Below are 15,757 nucleotides of genomic sequence, written 5' to 3'. Positions count from 1 at the left end.
GCTTCTCGGTCTGTTTCAGATTTAATCACAACTGCCTTTTATCGGAGCATGAATGCACATCCAAGGGTGCAAATGGTCTTTTTGTTTGCCCTTATTCATCCTTGGTATAGAATGAAATTGTAAACAAGTACCGTCTGTTTCTCTGCCAATGATATATCTTCAGCAATTAATTCAAGTAATCGCCTATAACATGAAGACGAAAGGACAACGTTCAAGCTCAAAGTCTAAGATAATATCAAATCTTCATGCGGACAAAGGGCAATTCGTATATGACATGCTTTATGTCCTTCTGACATGGGGATTGATGTTTGTAAATTTTCCGAGTGTGTGGATGTTTCTTTTTGTGCCCACATCTAAATCTGAGTGAAATCAATTCCTGAAAACAACAAAAATGTTTACTGCACACTTGTCATTGAACTCTTTGTGGAGGTGCCCGTTTCTCCAAATGAACCAAATGAACCAAATGGATTTGCTACACTCTCAAAAAGACTGAAAGTTTGCCGTTTTACGAATTTCGTATATCTTGTAATATGTATCGTAGCAATGTAATTGCGGGGACTGCATCATACAAGTTTGCTTGCAGCAGCCCATTCATCCATTGTTTCATCTTTGTAATACGTTTACATGTATATTGTTTAGAAAGTAAAATAAAATGAATGAATAGTGAAGATGAATAAAATGTTGGGTTTAGGATATTTGAACACTCTCTTTTGCCTTGAAAAGGGAAGAACATACTTTGCTTCTGCCAAAACAATTAAATCGTAATATAAGAAAGTCGATTCATATGATACCAGTATAATGATGTATAGGAAATTGCCTACCATAATAGCCAAAGACAGCCAGATATACCTGCAGTATATTACAAATCTCAAGTAGGTTGTGTGTAAACTCATTTGCAGATTCTACTGCTTTACACAAATTCCCGGGTTTGTAGGTATATTCTAATAAACAAGCATTTTGACTGACTGGTTTCAGAGATGTATTAGAAGCTGGACCCGACAGTCCTCTCCAACCACCTATTCTGAAAGAAGACAAGGACTGTGACGATAACGCAAACGACAACGAAATATGGGTAAGAGCTGCAACGAATTTATCTTTTTTATTCCCACCAACAAAGTCGTCGAAGTTGATGATGTTACGGAAGATTCAATTTATGTGAAAATTACGTTTCGCCAGGTATACATTTTAAATCAAATCATAAAGTATCATGTGAACTGAATTTATGCGAAATATGGTGACGAATGAATGATTAAGAATGAATGGAAAATATCTACGTAAAACAAAGAGGGTAATTGCTGTGAAAATCTTCAGTGAAACTGGAACCTCAGGGCTACAAAAAGATATATGCGACTTATTTCAGTGAGGATATAGTCAGCTGGAGCTGTCAGGTACACTGTAGTTAGTCTCCCAGGTCATTAGCTTATAAATGGCGTATACGGCACTTGCATCCCTGAATGGCGTCACGCCTGTAGAACATACCCTGAATGGCGTCACCAATGGCGTCACATATCATAAATGAACTCAAATTAAATTGCCTTTAATCCGTAGGGAATGTCGAAAGCCTATTTTGCAAAATTGGATCCTCATCGGCGATAGAAAGAAAAACAAACAACTGTTATTGTTTCAGATAGGACCCTGAAGTGGCGACAAATAAAAAAAAATCCTTGTTTGCGGAAACGCCATAATGTCTAAAAACAGATCTTTTTTTGACGCTGGTGCGTAGCAAGTCATGTGGATTTGGAGAGTGACACCGTGGTTCATATAAGTTTTGTTTTGGGCCCGTTGGTCATCGTGCAGACATTTAGACCACGCACGCAGGTCAGTTGGGTCGATATGGTATACACACTTCAATAGTTCAAGGACTCCAATGAGCCTTTAACAGGGATCCCATCAGCGAGTTTCTTATACATGTATAGGGACTATGCTCGGGGTCTTATGGGCTTCTTAGGGTCTTAATTATGAAGTTTCACAATGGTGTCCGAAGCTCTTAAGAATGCGCATGGGTTCGCATGTTGCCACATCTGCTCCCGTGGAGTCCATTTGCCGAAGTGTGTTCCGACTTATTTTTCTTTGTTGTTGTTGTTTATTTGGGCCTTCTCTTATTCTTTAGTAACGATACTGTATTCTACGCCTGCATGATATGATTATGTACAAAGAAAGCCTGTAGACTGTCTGAGATGTATGTCATCACGTTCAAAGAGGGCTATCTTACATTTAGCGAAATGCCTTAATGTAACAGTCTCCAAGTCCTATCATGCCTTATCAGTTCCGTAAAAAATAACAACAACAGCAAACAGAAAACATGAGGCAATAAACCATACAGATAGATGGATATTACGTAGAAACCGTATGATAAAGCTCACCAATAATATGTGGACATGTATGTTTTCATAAATGTACAGGGCCAAATTACCCCCATCACAGTGTTTAAATCATTTGGAGGTTGGGCAATGGAAATCAACAGTAAACGATGGAGTGTCAGTAAATACAGCATGAAACTTTTTACGATGCCGTATTGTTATAAATGCTGGTTTGTCTCGAGGATGAAAAGATGTCACTTCATCGGAGGTAACATTGTAGAGAGATTGTCCTTAAAAAAGAAGAAATCGGCAGAAGAGAAATTCATAAATGTGATATCAGAGCTGTTTATTGTACCTAATATCCTTCTTTAATTTCCCTCTTCCATTTAAAAAGAGTCCTGATGACCGAGGAGAGCCCCTTGTCGTGCAAATACTCAAGGACGATTTAGATTCAATCCGTGACATTAAATTACAAAATCACATGATCGATAATGTAAGGGACATATTGAAGGAGTTTGAGACAGGCAGTACAACGCGAGGGTCTTCTGGGAGTTGCATGATGCAGTCTAGCAAGACCACTGAGAGTCAGGTAAGATCTCCCCCCCCCCCCCCCCGTATTGAACATGTGGAATGAGTGAATGCAGTAATATTAGGAAACTCTCCTTTCAGAAGCTACGAATTTGCATAATGTATTTGTGTCACCATCGCTGCATGAGAAAACTACAAACGTTGTTGAAATCACTGCATCAACAGAAGAACGATATTAAGAAACTTTAGAGAGAGTTCAACGTTATATTTTTGATTTTCATAATGAAAGCGCAATTGCCCTATAGGGAATAATATTGCCTTTAACATTATGTCAGTAACAAGTCAAAAAATTGTGTTCTTTAGAAAATTGAAATTTGCATGTATATTTAGAGTGAATTCCCCTTCGAACACACACACTGTTGCTTTACTCATTCCAACTATGAAGATGATTATAAAGCAGCTAAGATACAATTAAACATGTAGAATGTACTGTTAGCTTCATGGAAACGTCCCAAAATAATGCTGCCAAACGCATTTAATGTAATTTTATTATGTTTGTTGTGTTTCTTGCGTGTTTTCTGGCTATTGTTCTCTTAGATGTAGTCTTCTACTCCAGATTATAACGTCGGCCTCATGCCAAAAGGGCCTTGACACCATATACTTTGTACACTATTAGTGCCCTTTTGGCATGAGGCCGACGATAATATGTTAAGCTGGATGTCTTTCTTATTCCAGGTGCAAAAAGAGAGAATACGAAAGCTTTGTAGGTCTACAAAGAGTCGGCTAAATCGCCTCGGAGAACGCGATGAAAGACATTTGCGAGACAAGTGTGAACTCCGCATCTTTCAATCCGTCGTTGAACCACAAAAAAGTGTTCCCCCTAAACTGAGCATCAACGAAGAGAACCTACGTAATATTTCAAATGTATGTACATGCTTTCTCTTTGTTTGTTTTTAAAATTCTCTCTTTCTGTCTGACGTAGAGTTATCGTAAATAGATAAATCTGTTCATGTATCGCACGCTTATTGTAATCTTGATCGATTTATTTCCTTTCATCTTGTTTCAGTATGATAACAATAATACTAATAATAATTTATGATGATGATGATGATAATAATAACAATATAATGATGATGATGATAATAGTAATGATAATAATGATAATAATAATAATAATAATAATAATAATAATAATAATAATAATAATAAGGTCTTATTTATCCAGGGTAGCCTCTTCAGTGTTGCCACTGCTCTACCAGAGGGTCCTGCCATTATTATTACCCCAGCGTTGCCAGGTACCCATTTACACACCTGCGTCGAGAGGAACATTGTGGGTAAAAACATTTTGTCCAAGGACGTATAAGCACGGGGCGGGAATCGAACTCGGGTCCTCCGATCGGGAGTCAAGAGTCTTATCCACCATGCCACAGCGCCCCCACAATGAGTATGAGGATAGATTAATTCGTTTGTCTGTTTTCCATATTCATTTAAATCACAGAAGAGCCAACTAAGACCTGAAGAGCTCAACGAACTTAGTGAACACCTGGAGTTCATTTTAAAGGTAGCAGTCAAGCCTGATGAGGAGAGATATCATATAACGCAGTTTATCCTTGCTGCCCATGAGCAAGACCGGAAGTGCCAAACAGCCAATACTCGAGTAAGCATATCTATTTCTTTTCTTTTCTTTCTTTCTTTTTTTAACTTAGCGTTCTTGATCTTTATTACATTATATTTACATTATTTTTGAGTAAACTATTGTTCCGCGTATACACTCTTTTGTCATACAACATTGCAAATACAATGGAGACAAAATCACAGTGTATAAACGGCGTATTCACTACATGTATTAATAATGTATGTACATGACATTGTGCAATGATAATGCAGAAACCTAATGAAGCAAATAAAATCAAATAAAATCAAATTAAAGCAAACATGGTCATAAAACGACATAAACTGAATGCCTGGATTTACAAACAAACAAACAAAGAAACACATAAGATTATACACAAACATTTTCTAATGATTTTTATTCATTACCATTCGATTATACAAAAGCAATATCATGAATCGGTGTGCTGTGTCTAGCTCATAATATTATGTGTTGTGATTCTCGTACCCAGTATGACTCGTCGGCTATATATAACTCATGGGCTGTATACCTGTATGGGCTATAATGACTCGTGGGCTGTATGACTCGTGGGCGACGAGCTCGTGACATGTATCTAGTGTATCCCATATCGCTCATTGAAGTTTGGAATGGAGTCAATTGAATATATGCATAATAAATTATGATAATTCGTGTGTATAATATTTTGTCCGTATAGTTTGAACTTAATATTCAAACTGGACACAAAAGCAACTTCAAAGAAATGCGTGTTGCTCAAGTTCTTAGTCACCAACTGCAATTGACGTGTTAGCAAATATATTCAATTCTATAGTGGTAATACAGAAAACATGGCAAACTTTCGCATTATGGCAAGATAATTCAACTGGTGCGTATTTTGCGGTGGTTGTTCCAAAGATTGCGATTGCAGTCAACTGGTGATTTCAGTCACAGTAAGTGACTCTATGGAAAATGGTTTTGTTTTTAAGTATTTCAATTTGGTTGCTTTGCAGGGGAGCGGTGTTTCGACAAGGTATGATACAGCAGTTCCTCAACAGGACACTCCGAATGGTCGTATAGCCAGATTTTGGGTGGAGAAGATTATGAATATAGGCGACAGTAATATCCAGTTTCACGTATACACTTCCATCTGTGACTACATGTAAATTCCTCAAGAAACGGAGTTAACGACACTTCGATGTATCGCCGAGGATATTCAAATCCTTAATTGCACTTTCAATATCATTGAGCACATGCAGTGGCCTGTTGAACAGTAGTAGAAAATCAAATGATTCAAACTAATTAAATGGATACACATTAACATCTGAAACTATCACTGTAGTTGTAGTACTAATTGTAGTATACAATTACTAAATTGTACTGTATTACATTGTACTATCATAACTGCTACTATACTATTACTACTACCTCTACCACCATATCATCAGCATCACATTCCTCAATTCTACTTTTGCTACGTTTGATGCAACATATCACATGTAATGTATAACTCTTGCTTTGTATTTTTCCACCACTACTTGTTGTGTTACCTTATTGGTATATAAATATAATGGCAATGATGATAACAATGCTAAACCATGGCAGTCAAACTAACATGACAAGCACAAGACAGTAAGCCTGTAGATACAGTTCGTGCTAGGCTTTTTGATGAAGATTGTTATCACTATCAGACTATACTGAAAATTCCAAGACCTGCTTATGTGACAGTAATATTCCTATTCAATAATGATCACCCTGACATTGATGAGTATACCACAGAAACACTATTTTCGCAGTCAATCGAATCCAAGAAATAACTGGTTGTTGTCATTGATCCCAAAGGGAGGGTTGCACTTAATTTATCATTCTAGTCTCTGACAATTTTATTGTGATTGGTGTGGTTTTTTTTTTTCGGTCATCCAATTTTCTTGCTTTGTAGATATAGCAATTGCATTAAAGTAGATAAAATGTAGATAAAAGTACATAAAACATTTTGTAAAATTTACATTTTGTACAGTTTTATTTTTTTCACATTTCAGAATTTGCTCAGAATACGAAGAAGTTATCCCCGTACGGCCATGTAATCACCTTGTACAGTAGTATATACTAACAGTATATTGTGTAATGGTATGTCATTCCTTATTTTGAACTGTCTACCACGTCAGTACACCCTTTGTTTATGGTGTCGTAAAAAAAAATCCTTGAATTTCTGTGATAACTTTGTAGTGTAATTAAATGCCAAGCTTTACATTATTGTCATTTATTAATCAACTACTGCGAAATATTGCTAAAATTTGTGATTGTTCATGAATTCTTTTCCTGCAGAAGCGTGTGCATTGTTTCATTTCTTTTATATACTGGTAACATTTGTAAATGAATTTGTTAATTATACGTGCATACGCGCAGTTGTCATTGATCGGTTTAAGTTCTTGTAAATCTGTGTGTAGAAGTAAAAATGTATAAATGCTATTCATGCACTCATGGTTGCACATCATAAAACTACGCGTTTTGAGTGGCAGTACCATCTTACTTATAACTTATGTGTGTGATAAAAATCATCGATACTCTTACGTCCAATAGGTCTTTCAATTTTCCTAAACATTTACAATGTACTTCAAGAGAAGATTAGACCGATCACAATGTATATACATGTATTGATTTAAAGAATGCAGTATGTTAATGATACCGAACCCATCTGTAAAGTTTGAGGAAAATCTGACTCTGTGTTCAAAAGTTATACTACATAGTGAGTGTACACTTTTGGTTAAACTAATGTGCCGACATTGCTGGGTAATACGGCTACAACTACATTTCATCATTATCACCGTGGCGTATAGTGGAATGAGTTGTAATTTTATTAAGAAAATGCGAAGAGAATGCTAGTTTCATATTTCCAGCGGCCAAGAGAGAATTTTACTTCTTTGCCCTAAAAAGCAAGAAAGTAATAGTATATGATGTTATGATGACAATTAGGAGGGAATCTGCACTTTTCATAAAAATGAGATTTCGTGGAGTTATCTTTATGCCTTCTTATATCACTGCACTATTGATACATCACATGATATTGTTGTAACCTTCCCGTCCAGCGATGAGTGGAATGTCAATTCAAAAACTGTATAAATTCATGATTTCTGTACAGCTTGCCCAAATTTCCCCAGACTTCACAAATGTAATTCATGTTTGAAATGCATTCTCCTATAAGAATCTAATAGGCTTGTATTTGAAATTGTATGCAACTCTTCAGTAGACCTTAATCTTCGATGTCGCTGAAATCATGGGCCTATTTTGTGAGCCCCGGAGCTATGCCGGAATAGGGCCCCAATAATGTCCCAAACTGCGTAACATGCGTAATTAAAAATAAAAAAAAAAATGTATAGGCCTATACTTTTCAGATCCAAGACTCAGTTACTACTGCTCTTGTCAGTAATTAATAGACTCGAATTGCTTTCGAATATTCTTTTTTCTCGCACAGTCAGCCTCGTCTGAGTCATAAAATACATGCAAATCCAAAGGGACCAGAGAAAATTCTTCGACTTTCGTGAATTTCGATTTACACATTAGCATTATATAACACATGCTTATATCGTTTTTTTTTTTTTTTTGGTTTTGTTTTTTTCTTTGACTTGGCCCATAATTTTTTTTCGACATGTGTGATCTGAACTTTATAGGCGAGGTTGATTGTAGCTAATATGGGATGCATATAAATACACATACACACTCTAAAAACACAAATGTTGAATTAGCATTTGAAAGGGCCGAGGAGTGACAACATTTTCAAAGTGTTGGTTTTCCTGCTAGCTTCAACATTTAAAATGTTATTTTTAAAGTTGGATGCAACACTTCAAAAATGCTGTCACTCCTCGGCCCTTTTAAATGTTGATTCAACATTTGCGTTTTTATAGTGCATGTACAGCAAATATAATAACTCCCCCTAAATCAAAATGCTGTAACTTTTGAACGAATAGCTTTTGAGCAGAGAGGCAGAGGCAGAGGTAACATATAGAGGTAATATATATATATATATATATATATATATATATATATATATATATATTTAATATATATATATATATAACATATTTATAATATATAATATATATACATATATATGTATATATAATTAATATGTGTGTGTTATGTGTTTGCAGTATATTCTTGCATAAATAATATGCATTCACTTGAAAGTATGATTATCAAACTGCAAATTAAAAATAAGTAAAAGCATCAATCATTTTGGGGACAACAAATTTATGCACCTCATGACAAGAAAAGATTTCCCACCTCATGACAAGAAAAGATTTTCCACAACCTATGAAATCAGTAAAATATAGTAATACTATGTCCTACCTTGTCACACCCCATCCTCCTCGTGTCAACCACTATCTATCCCAACCATGTTTTTTTTTTTCCAGTAAACTGATTTTTTTTCTCTCTCGATATAACTACATGTATTGTATACATCAGTGCTTCTCAACCAGTGGGCCGCCGAGCTCTCGTAAAGGAGGGCTGCGATGTCGTCCAAAAATAAAGATAAAAAATTGTATTTGATGTAACAGGGCTCCAAGAAAGTTTGTAGGAGTCAAAGTGGTTAGAAGAACAGGCACAAATCATAAGCATTCACTTGAATTTTTACAAAAAATGAAAATTTTTAGTATCTATTCGAAAAAAAAAATGTATGTTACATCATGATAAAATTATCATTTTTAAAGAATTCAGTGGATCACTATAAAAACAATTTCCGGCCGCACCTAAGACAAACTAAACAAATCAACCCTCACTTTGTTTTTAATTGATTATTTTTTGAAATTCAAATGATCAAAACGAAATTCGTTTTTTTTTTTCACACACACACACACACCCTCCCTGCGTGCTTTCAGCCCTCAGATTTCACTTTACGCACTTGAATAAATCTGACCTGTACGCGTAAATAGCCATTTTTTCTTACACAATACATCCTTGATGCGGAAGTGATGGAAAAGCAGCAGCAAAATAGCAATACAGTCAATACAAACCAAGGAAGTTGAAGAGATGGAGTAACAACAGAGTTATTCCCTTTGATCTATGTTCAAAGCCGCCGCTCAAAAATATTTGAAGCATGTGCCAAACAGGATCTGCCGCGCCGATACGAAAACAATTGACTCGTGTCTCATTGCATAATCACCAGCCACTTTCAAAGGAAGATATTCTTTGTGATATTGGTAATTACTTTTCGCTTTCCCTTCTTATAAAAGGTAGGTGGTACAGACACGAGGATGCGCGAACAGAAATTGAGGGGAAAATGCTGAAATGAAGATGAAAATTACTCGACTGGGCATACGCGGGCACTAATCTGATATATACATCAATAGAGAATTATAATTGAAGATTATTACATATTAGTTTCATTTGGGGAAATTAGTGGAAAAGTGATAAAACCAGCTTTCCAGGATGGAACAGTTTTAAACATTTTCACATAATACAGCTCTGATTTACACTTTTGCGCAAATTTCTGAACGGAATTGACTTTTGTTTTACATGCTTTATTATCAAGTGAAATGTCATTTCATTTAATAAATAAATAAGCAAAATATGGCCAACACTATGATAACGTTCAAAATGAATCTTCAGATTGCTCAGCAAGACGGCGGCTTGGAACATCGATCATCAAAGGCACAAGTGCACCCGTGGAATTCTTTTGTACATCAACAGAAATCTGGCAACTGTTTGAATGATTACAGCCATTTGGAACTCCATGAGTAAAACCTCCTTGGTACAAACACACACATTCATATAAAATATTCCATCATCGGCTTCCATCATATAGGGCCTACAAATTGTATTATCCCACTCTGACGAATGCATTCCAACTGTTAACTTTTAACCGTTATATTATTTATTTCTTCTTTACACTCCCTATAATATTTCATCACAATGTCATATCATTAAAATTTGATACCGCCACTTCTAATTTTACCCCTCCCTCCCCCCCCCCCCCCCCCCCACAACACACACACACACACACGCACGAACACGTATGATACACGGGCGCCATAAAACCAACCACTGATGATCCCAGTGATAACGTACTGCACCTGCTTGCAGCAAAACACTTCTATTCGTATGGGTATCCCACATGCCTAGCATGCGCGCCTGCGCCTGATTGTGTACAGGATCGGAAAACCTGTAGAATCTATGTTGAGTTACCTCTACGGGCTGTGCCGGTTAAAGAGGACAGCGATTACTTTGAAGTCAGTGTGGATAATTGTAAGGGATGACAATATGGTGAATTTAGCATTTACTCGTGTATTATCTATCGCTATGACGATATGTCTAATAGCTTTTAAAGACACGTATGCGTTTAACTTGACCGTTTTGCACACAAACGATTGTCACACGCGCTTCGTAGAGACAGACGTGAGCGGCCGAGTCTGCACCCCAGCGCTCCGGGAGGCTGGCGAGTGCTATGGAGGGGTCGCCCGTCGAGCTACTGCTGTCGATAGAATACGATCCAGGGATCCGAACGAAAATGTCCTACTGCTGGACGCTGGTGACCAGTTCCAAGGGACCGACTGGTTCGTCGTCTACAGGGGTAACGCTACCGCCTACTTCATGAACATCCTCGGGTATGACGCAATGGTGAGATGGAATAGATAGTCTGTCAAGAACCAAATAAGCGCAAAATTATCTAGCTAGGTACTCCATGTTCGCCAATTTCACTGAACTTAAACACTGCCGTCATCACTGGTGGCAGTGGATCTGTGCAATAGCTGGAGCGGCGAAATGAAATGAACAGACTACATAAGCATAAGAAAGTTGTAATGTGGAGACGAGCAATGAATTATGATTACGGCTGGGTATGGGAGATGTGAAGGGCAATCATCCCCCCCCCCCCTTGCCTTAGATGGGAAGAGGGGACCTTTCGAAAACCATGGCCATTGGAGTGAGATTGGTGCTGGTGATGGCCCCCTTTTTTTATTAGATGGGGGGGGGGGGGGGGGGGGAGCAGTTGCAGAGCCCCCCCCCCCCCCTTTCAGGGGCCCCTGCATATATCATCGACCCACTGAATATGTTATCATAGGGATAGTGCTACTGCTATGCATGTTTCTTCAATAAATTTCCATTGGCATAAAGTATAAGATTTATGCTATTTTAATCAAACTACTAGTACTAGTAAGTTAAATTAAAGGGACTGTACAGTACTGGTTGAGATGGGGATTCATGTTATGAACATATCTAAGTGACATAATGTGAAACCTCTTAAATGAAATAATTTAGGTGTCATTTGATCAGGAAATGTCATTTCGAAGTCGTGTAACTCATATTCAGCGGAATGTTCGATATCAGTTGCGTAATTTAAGTTTCATAAGGAAATATTTGTCTGAATCTGCAGCTGAGATACTTATTCATGCTTTGATTTCTTTTCGGTTGGATTTTTCGAATTCATTGTTGTGTAATCTTTCAAAAAAAGATGTCACAAAACTTCAACGGTTGCAAAATTCTGCTGCCCGATTGTTAACTTTTACTAATAAGTTTGATTCCATGTCACCAGTTCTCCGTTCCTTACATTGGTTACCTGTAGAAAAAAGGATTATTTTCAAGATTCTGTTATTAGTACATTATTCAGTTCATTCTTTTTCCCCAATATACATAAGTAATTCTGTTCAAAAATACAATCCGACACGAAGGCTACGTTCATCATCAGATGCATTCTTACTCCAAACACCCAGAGTAAAACATGGGTATGGTGATTATGCTTTCCGTTATGGGACCAAAATTGTGGAATCAGTTACCTCTTCAGTTAAGGGAACTGTCATCTACAGAGTCATTCAAATCCAAACTTAAAACTTATCTGTTCCTTTCATACTAAGGACTGTAAATCCTGTATGTCATTAATATTGGATCAATATTGTATTTTTAATTGATATATGTTGTATTCTTTATTTGGTATATATTTGCTTTTGTTTACCATTTTCTTCTTTGTTGAAATGTTTGAATATGTGCATGTAAATATATGATATTTTTTCATTTCTGAAGTGCCATGAGCACTGAAAAGTGGACCTGTGCGCTATACAAGTAGCCACTATTATTATTATCATTATTGATATGAAAGAGCATGTAATTTTAAGAAGGATTCAACATTTATTTGGTGAAAATTGGTTTTCAAATGGCTGAGATATTCCAAAAAAGTGATAATAATAAAAGGCAACAGGCCACGCCTTTTATTAGGATCTCTTTGTTTCACCTTGTTTTGGGATACATTGTATCTCAGCCATTTCAAAACCGATTTTCATCAAATAAACTTTTGATTCCCCTTAGAATTGCATGCTCTTTGACATCTCATAGAGTGGTTTCTGAATATCTCGCAAAACGTTAAAAGCTAAATCCTCACCTTAACCAGAACTGTACACATCCTTTAATAGAAATAGATTCTTCGTTCCATGTATCAATCCTTTGTATATATCACTAAACAATTGTGTTTTAGACTGTGATATCCTTTTGCTTTATGCTGGAAAGGAATTACTTACTGTAGTTCCCGTATGGGCTGGGATTGACAAGGAGCATCATATATATATATAGCCTATATTTATGTATTTTTAATACTGTACTTCGTCAGTTTACAAGTGAGTTGACAAAAATGTCACCTCTATTAATTGCCATCACTGTTCTGTCTGTGAAACATAGCTGTCAACACATCTTATCAATTTCCATAGCATTGTGTATTTTTATGTTTGATGTTTGAAAGCTGTTGCCTATTGGTGGTTCATCTGACTTCACTCTATTCATCAAAGTCACATTGAGCATATGGTGGTTGGTGGAAAAAAAATATTGCACTTGTACAGTACTGTAGTAACCTTTAACCTCAAAGCTTCCATTTAGCAACTCCTTGTATTGGAACCATACTAGAGAAACCATTTACCAAATTACTGGTTACAGTAAACTCTGCTGCATTCTACTGTTTGTAAACCATGCGACCACTGCTGTTGAACATAACAAGTCTCGTCTTGTCCCTGCTTTGCTACCTTAGAATAGTTTTCAGTCTTTGATTAAATGTTTTTTTTTTTTCTTTCTATTAAAGGGGCATAGTCCCGGTAGTGTAGAGGGCGTTGTTGATGATACTGCCGATCACTGTTAGCAGTGATACGAAGATTACCGCAGTTGAGCTGTCATCAAGAGTAAAGTGCGTAGGTGTTGCTAAGTAACATTGCCTTCGCTGTCTTCTTTGCGCATCGCGCAGTATGTAGTAATGCCAGGGTGTGTGCATATGGGCTTGTTATTATGACATCACAAAAGAAGTTTGCTAAAGCTGTCATCCCCCTCAGCCGAATCATGAGCTGAACTGTGATCCGACCACTGACTACAGTGAATCGGACTTCTTCGGACTTGGGGAAGTGGTCCAAAGCGTAAGCGCTAAAGAGGAGTCGATAACGTACAGTGTAGGTCTCTATAGGAAACTTGCGCCCGCACGCGTGCGCCCGCATACGCATTTGACTAAAACACCGGGACCATGCACCTGTAAGCTTCCAGTCTTCAACAGCATACAATGTAAACCTCATGTTACAAATTTTGCCTTCTCAGGCAAAGTTTATGGAAGTTGTGCATATACATTTCAGTTGTGGATTTATTTGGTTTCATGCTCGAGGTACTTGGGGAGAAAGTTCGTATTGCGCATGATTTTGAAAGTACCCCAAAGGATGAAGATGGCAATTAAGCCATAGGTCAAGTGACAATAACACAATGACAAAAAGTATCCAAAATGGGTCTCTAGAGGGCAATTACCCCCTGGGCAATTACCCCGGACCCTCCCCTGGCCCTATTCCTAATCCTAACCATAACCCAAACTCCTAACCCTAAACCTAACCCTAACCCTAATCTTTACTCTAACCTTACCACTAACCAGTATTTAGCCGGGGGGGGGGGGGGGGGGGGGGGTATTGCCCAGTGGGGGGTAATTGCCCGGATGTGAATGAAAAGTAAACGATTTAAAAAATCAAAAGGAAGAAAAGGAAGAGGAAAAGGTGGTCTGCATGTAGGAAGAGAGGTGGAGGGAGAGAGAGAAGTAAAGAAAAAAAGGGGCCCGGCTATAACTAATTCTGCTTAATTGTCTTAACCCACTTGAAATAAGATAAAGCTTCAGCCAGTTGCAGAATTTTTTCAAATGGTGCAAATAACATCATCATCATCATCATCATCAACAGCAACAACAACAACGAAACCTTGCTTAATATACAAATGTAGGCACAAAAGCTTTCAACTACTGGTTCAATATATGTGTGACAGTCAGGAATGACTTTAGTGATGCTGAATGATTTCAGAGAATTTTTTTTAAAGGGGCCCTGAAATCCAAATGCATGTTGATTAGTGCTGATTTATGATACCCTCAACATCACTGTTGCGGTAAAACAAATATTTAGAAACATTTCATATATTTTTAACGATTTTTTTTTTCTTCAATTTTTCTTCAGATTACTTGGGAACACCCACAAAAAAAAAAAAAAATGTTTCCAAACCAATCAATATTGATATTATTGAGATGACCTCATTTGTCAATCATTGCTAAAGTACTGAAATGTTTAACAAACGACACTGGAATGCACCTTCCTCTCGACTCAGCATAACTTGCATGTTTCTGTCATATTAATGTGACTAACAAAAGACATGGCGAGGGAACATGCAAGTTATGCTGAGTCGAGGGGAAGGTGCATTCCAATGTCTTTTGTTAAACATTTCAGTACTGGTACTTGTGGATAGCAATGATTGACAGATGAGGTCATCTCAAGAATATTAATATTGAATGGTTTGGAAGGATTTTTTGTGGGCGTTCCCAAGTAATCTAAAGAAAAATAGAAGAAAAAATCGTTAAAAATATATGGAATGTTTCTAGATATTCGTTTTACCGCAAAAGTGATGTTGAGGGTATCATAAATCAACACAAATCAACGTGCATTTGGATTTCAGGGCCCCTTTAACCCTCAAGCAGGAAATGTTAGCATTGTACACTCTGGGTGCGTTCAAGCGCTCTCCTAAAGCGAACTGTACCGTACTGTACCCGCACCAGAGGAGCGCTCAAACGCTCCTAAAGTGTACCGTACCGTACTGTACCGAGCCAAAAGTGGACCACTTCCCGATGTGCTCCAAAAGTGTGCCAAAAGCATACCAAAAGTTCATTATAAAGCATGCGCGTATCATGCGCATACGTCACAATGCCAAGACATCGTTCTCTTTGTTCGGGACAGTTGTAAGTAGTTCAAGCGCCAGGTGAATGACATTCTTGCTACAAACATGCATGACCTTTTCTAAAAAATAACTTGTCAGGTACGCTTTCTCGACAGAGCGCTCGAACGCT

General features: G+C 37.4%; 2 protein-coding genes across 2 annotated transcripts in view; both read left to right on the top strand.

The window, feature by feature from the left end:
• The first annotated feature begins 1,068 nt into the window (after positions 1–1,068).
• On the top strand, positions 1,069–7,818 carry LOC140242968 (uncharacterized). The gene is made up of 6 exons (XM_072322711.1): positions 1,069–1,072; positions 1,724–1,818; positions 2,695–2,889; positions 3,564–3,752; positions 4,327–4,485; positions 5,448–7,818. The coding sequence occupies exons 1-6, from the start codon at positions 1,069–1,071 to the stop codon at positions 5,598–5,600; spliced, it is 795 nt and encodes a 264-aa protein (XP_072178812.1). The 3' UTR covers positions 5,601–7,818.
• A 2,836-nt stretch (positions 7,819–10,654) lies between these two features.
• Positions 10,655–15,757, top strand: part of LOC140242763 (5'-nucleotidase-like) — a 54,292-nt gene continuing 49,189 nt past the window's right edge. Inside the window, exon 1 of the mRNA XM_072322522.1 lies at positions 10,655–11,049. Coding sequence (XP_072178623.1) covers positions 10,693–11,049 — 357 coding nt within the window. The 5' untranslated portion in view covers positions 10,655–10,692. The remainder of the gene's footprint in view (positions 11,050–15,757) is intronic.

This window comes from Diadema setosum, chromosome 19 (assembly GCF_964275005.1).
Source record: "Diadema setosum chromosome 19, eeDiaSeto1, whole genome shotgun sequence".
Lineage (NCBI taxonomy): Eukaryota > Metazoa > Echinodermata > Echinoidea > Diadematoida > Diadematidae > Diadema > Diadema setosum.
This window is presented reverse-complemented; position numbering and strand designations above follow the sequence as displayed.

Bases quoted from the DNA above. Each gene is read 5' to 3' on its own strand.
- LOC140242968 (XM_072322711.1), top strand. The intron at 2,890-3,563 runs GTAAGATCTCCC...TTCTTATTCCAG, and splicing joins GCAAGACCACTGAGAGTCAG to GTGCAAAAAGAGAGAATACG. The intron at 3,753-4,326 runs GTATGTACATGC...TTTAAATCACAG, and splicing joins ACCTACGTAATATTTCAAAT to AAGAGCCAACTAAGACCTGA.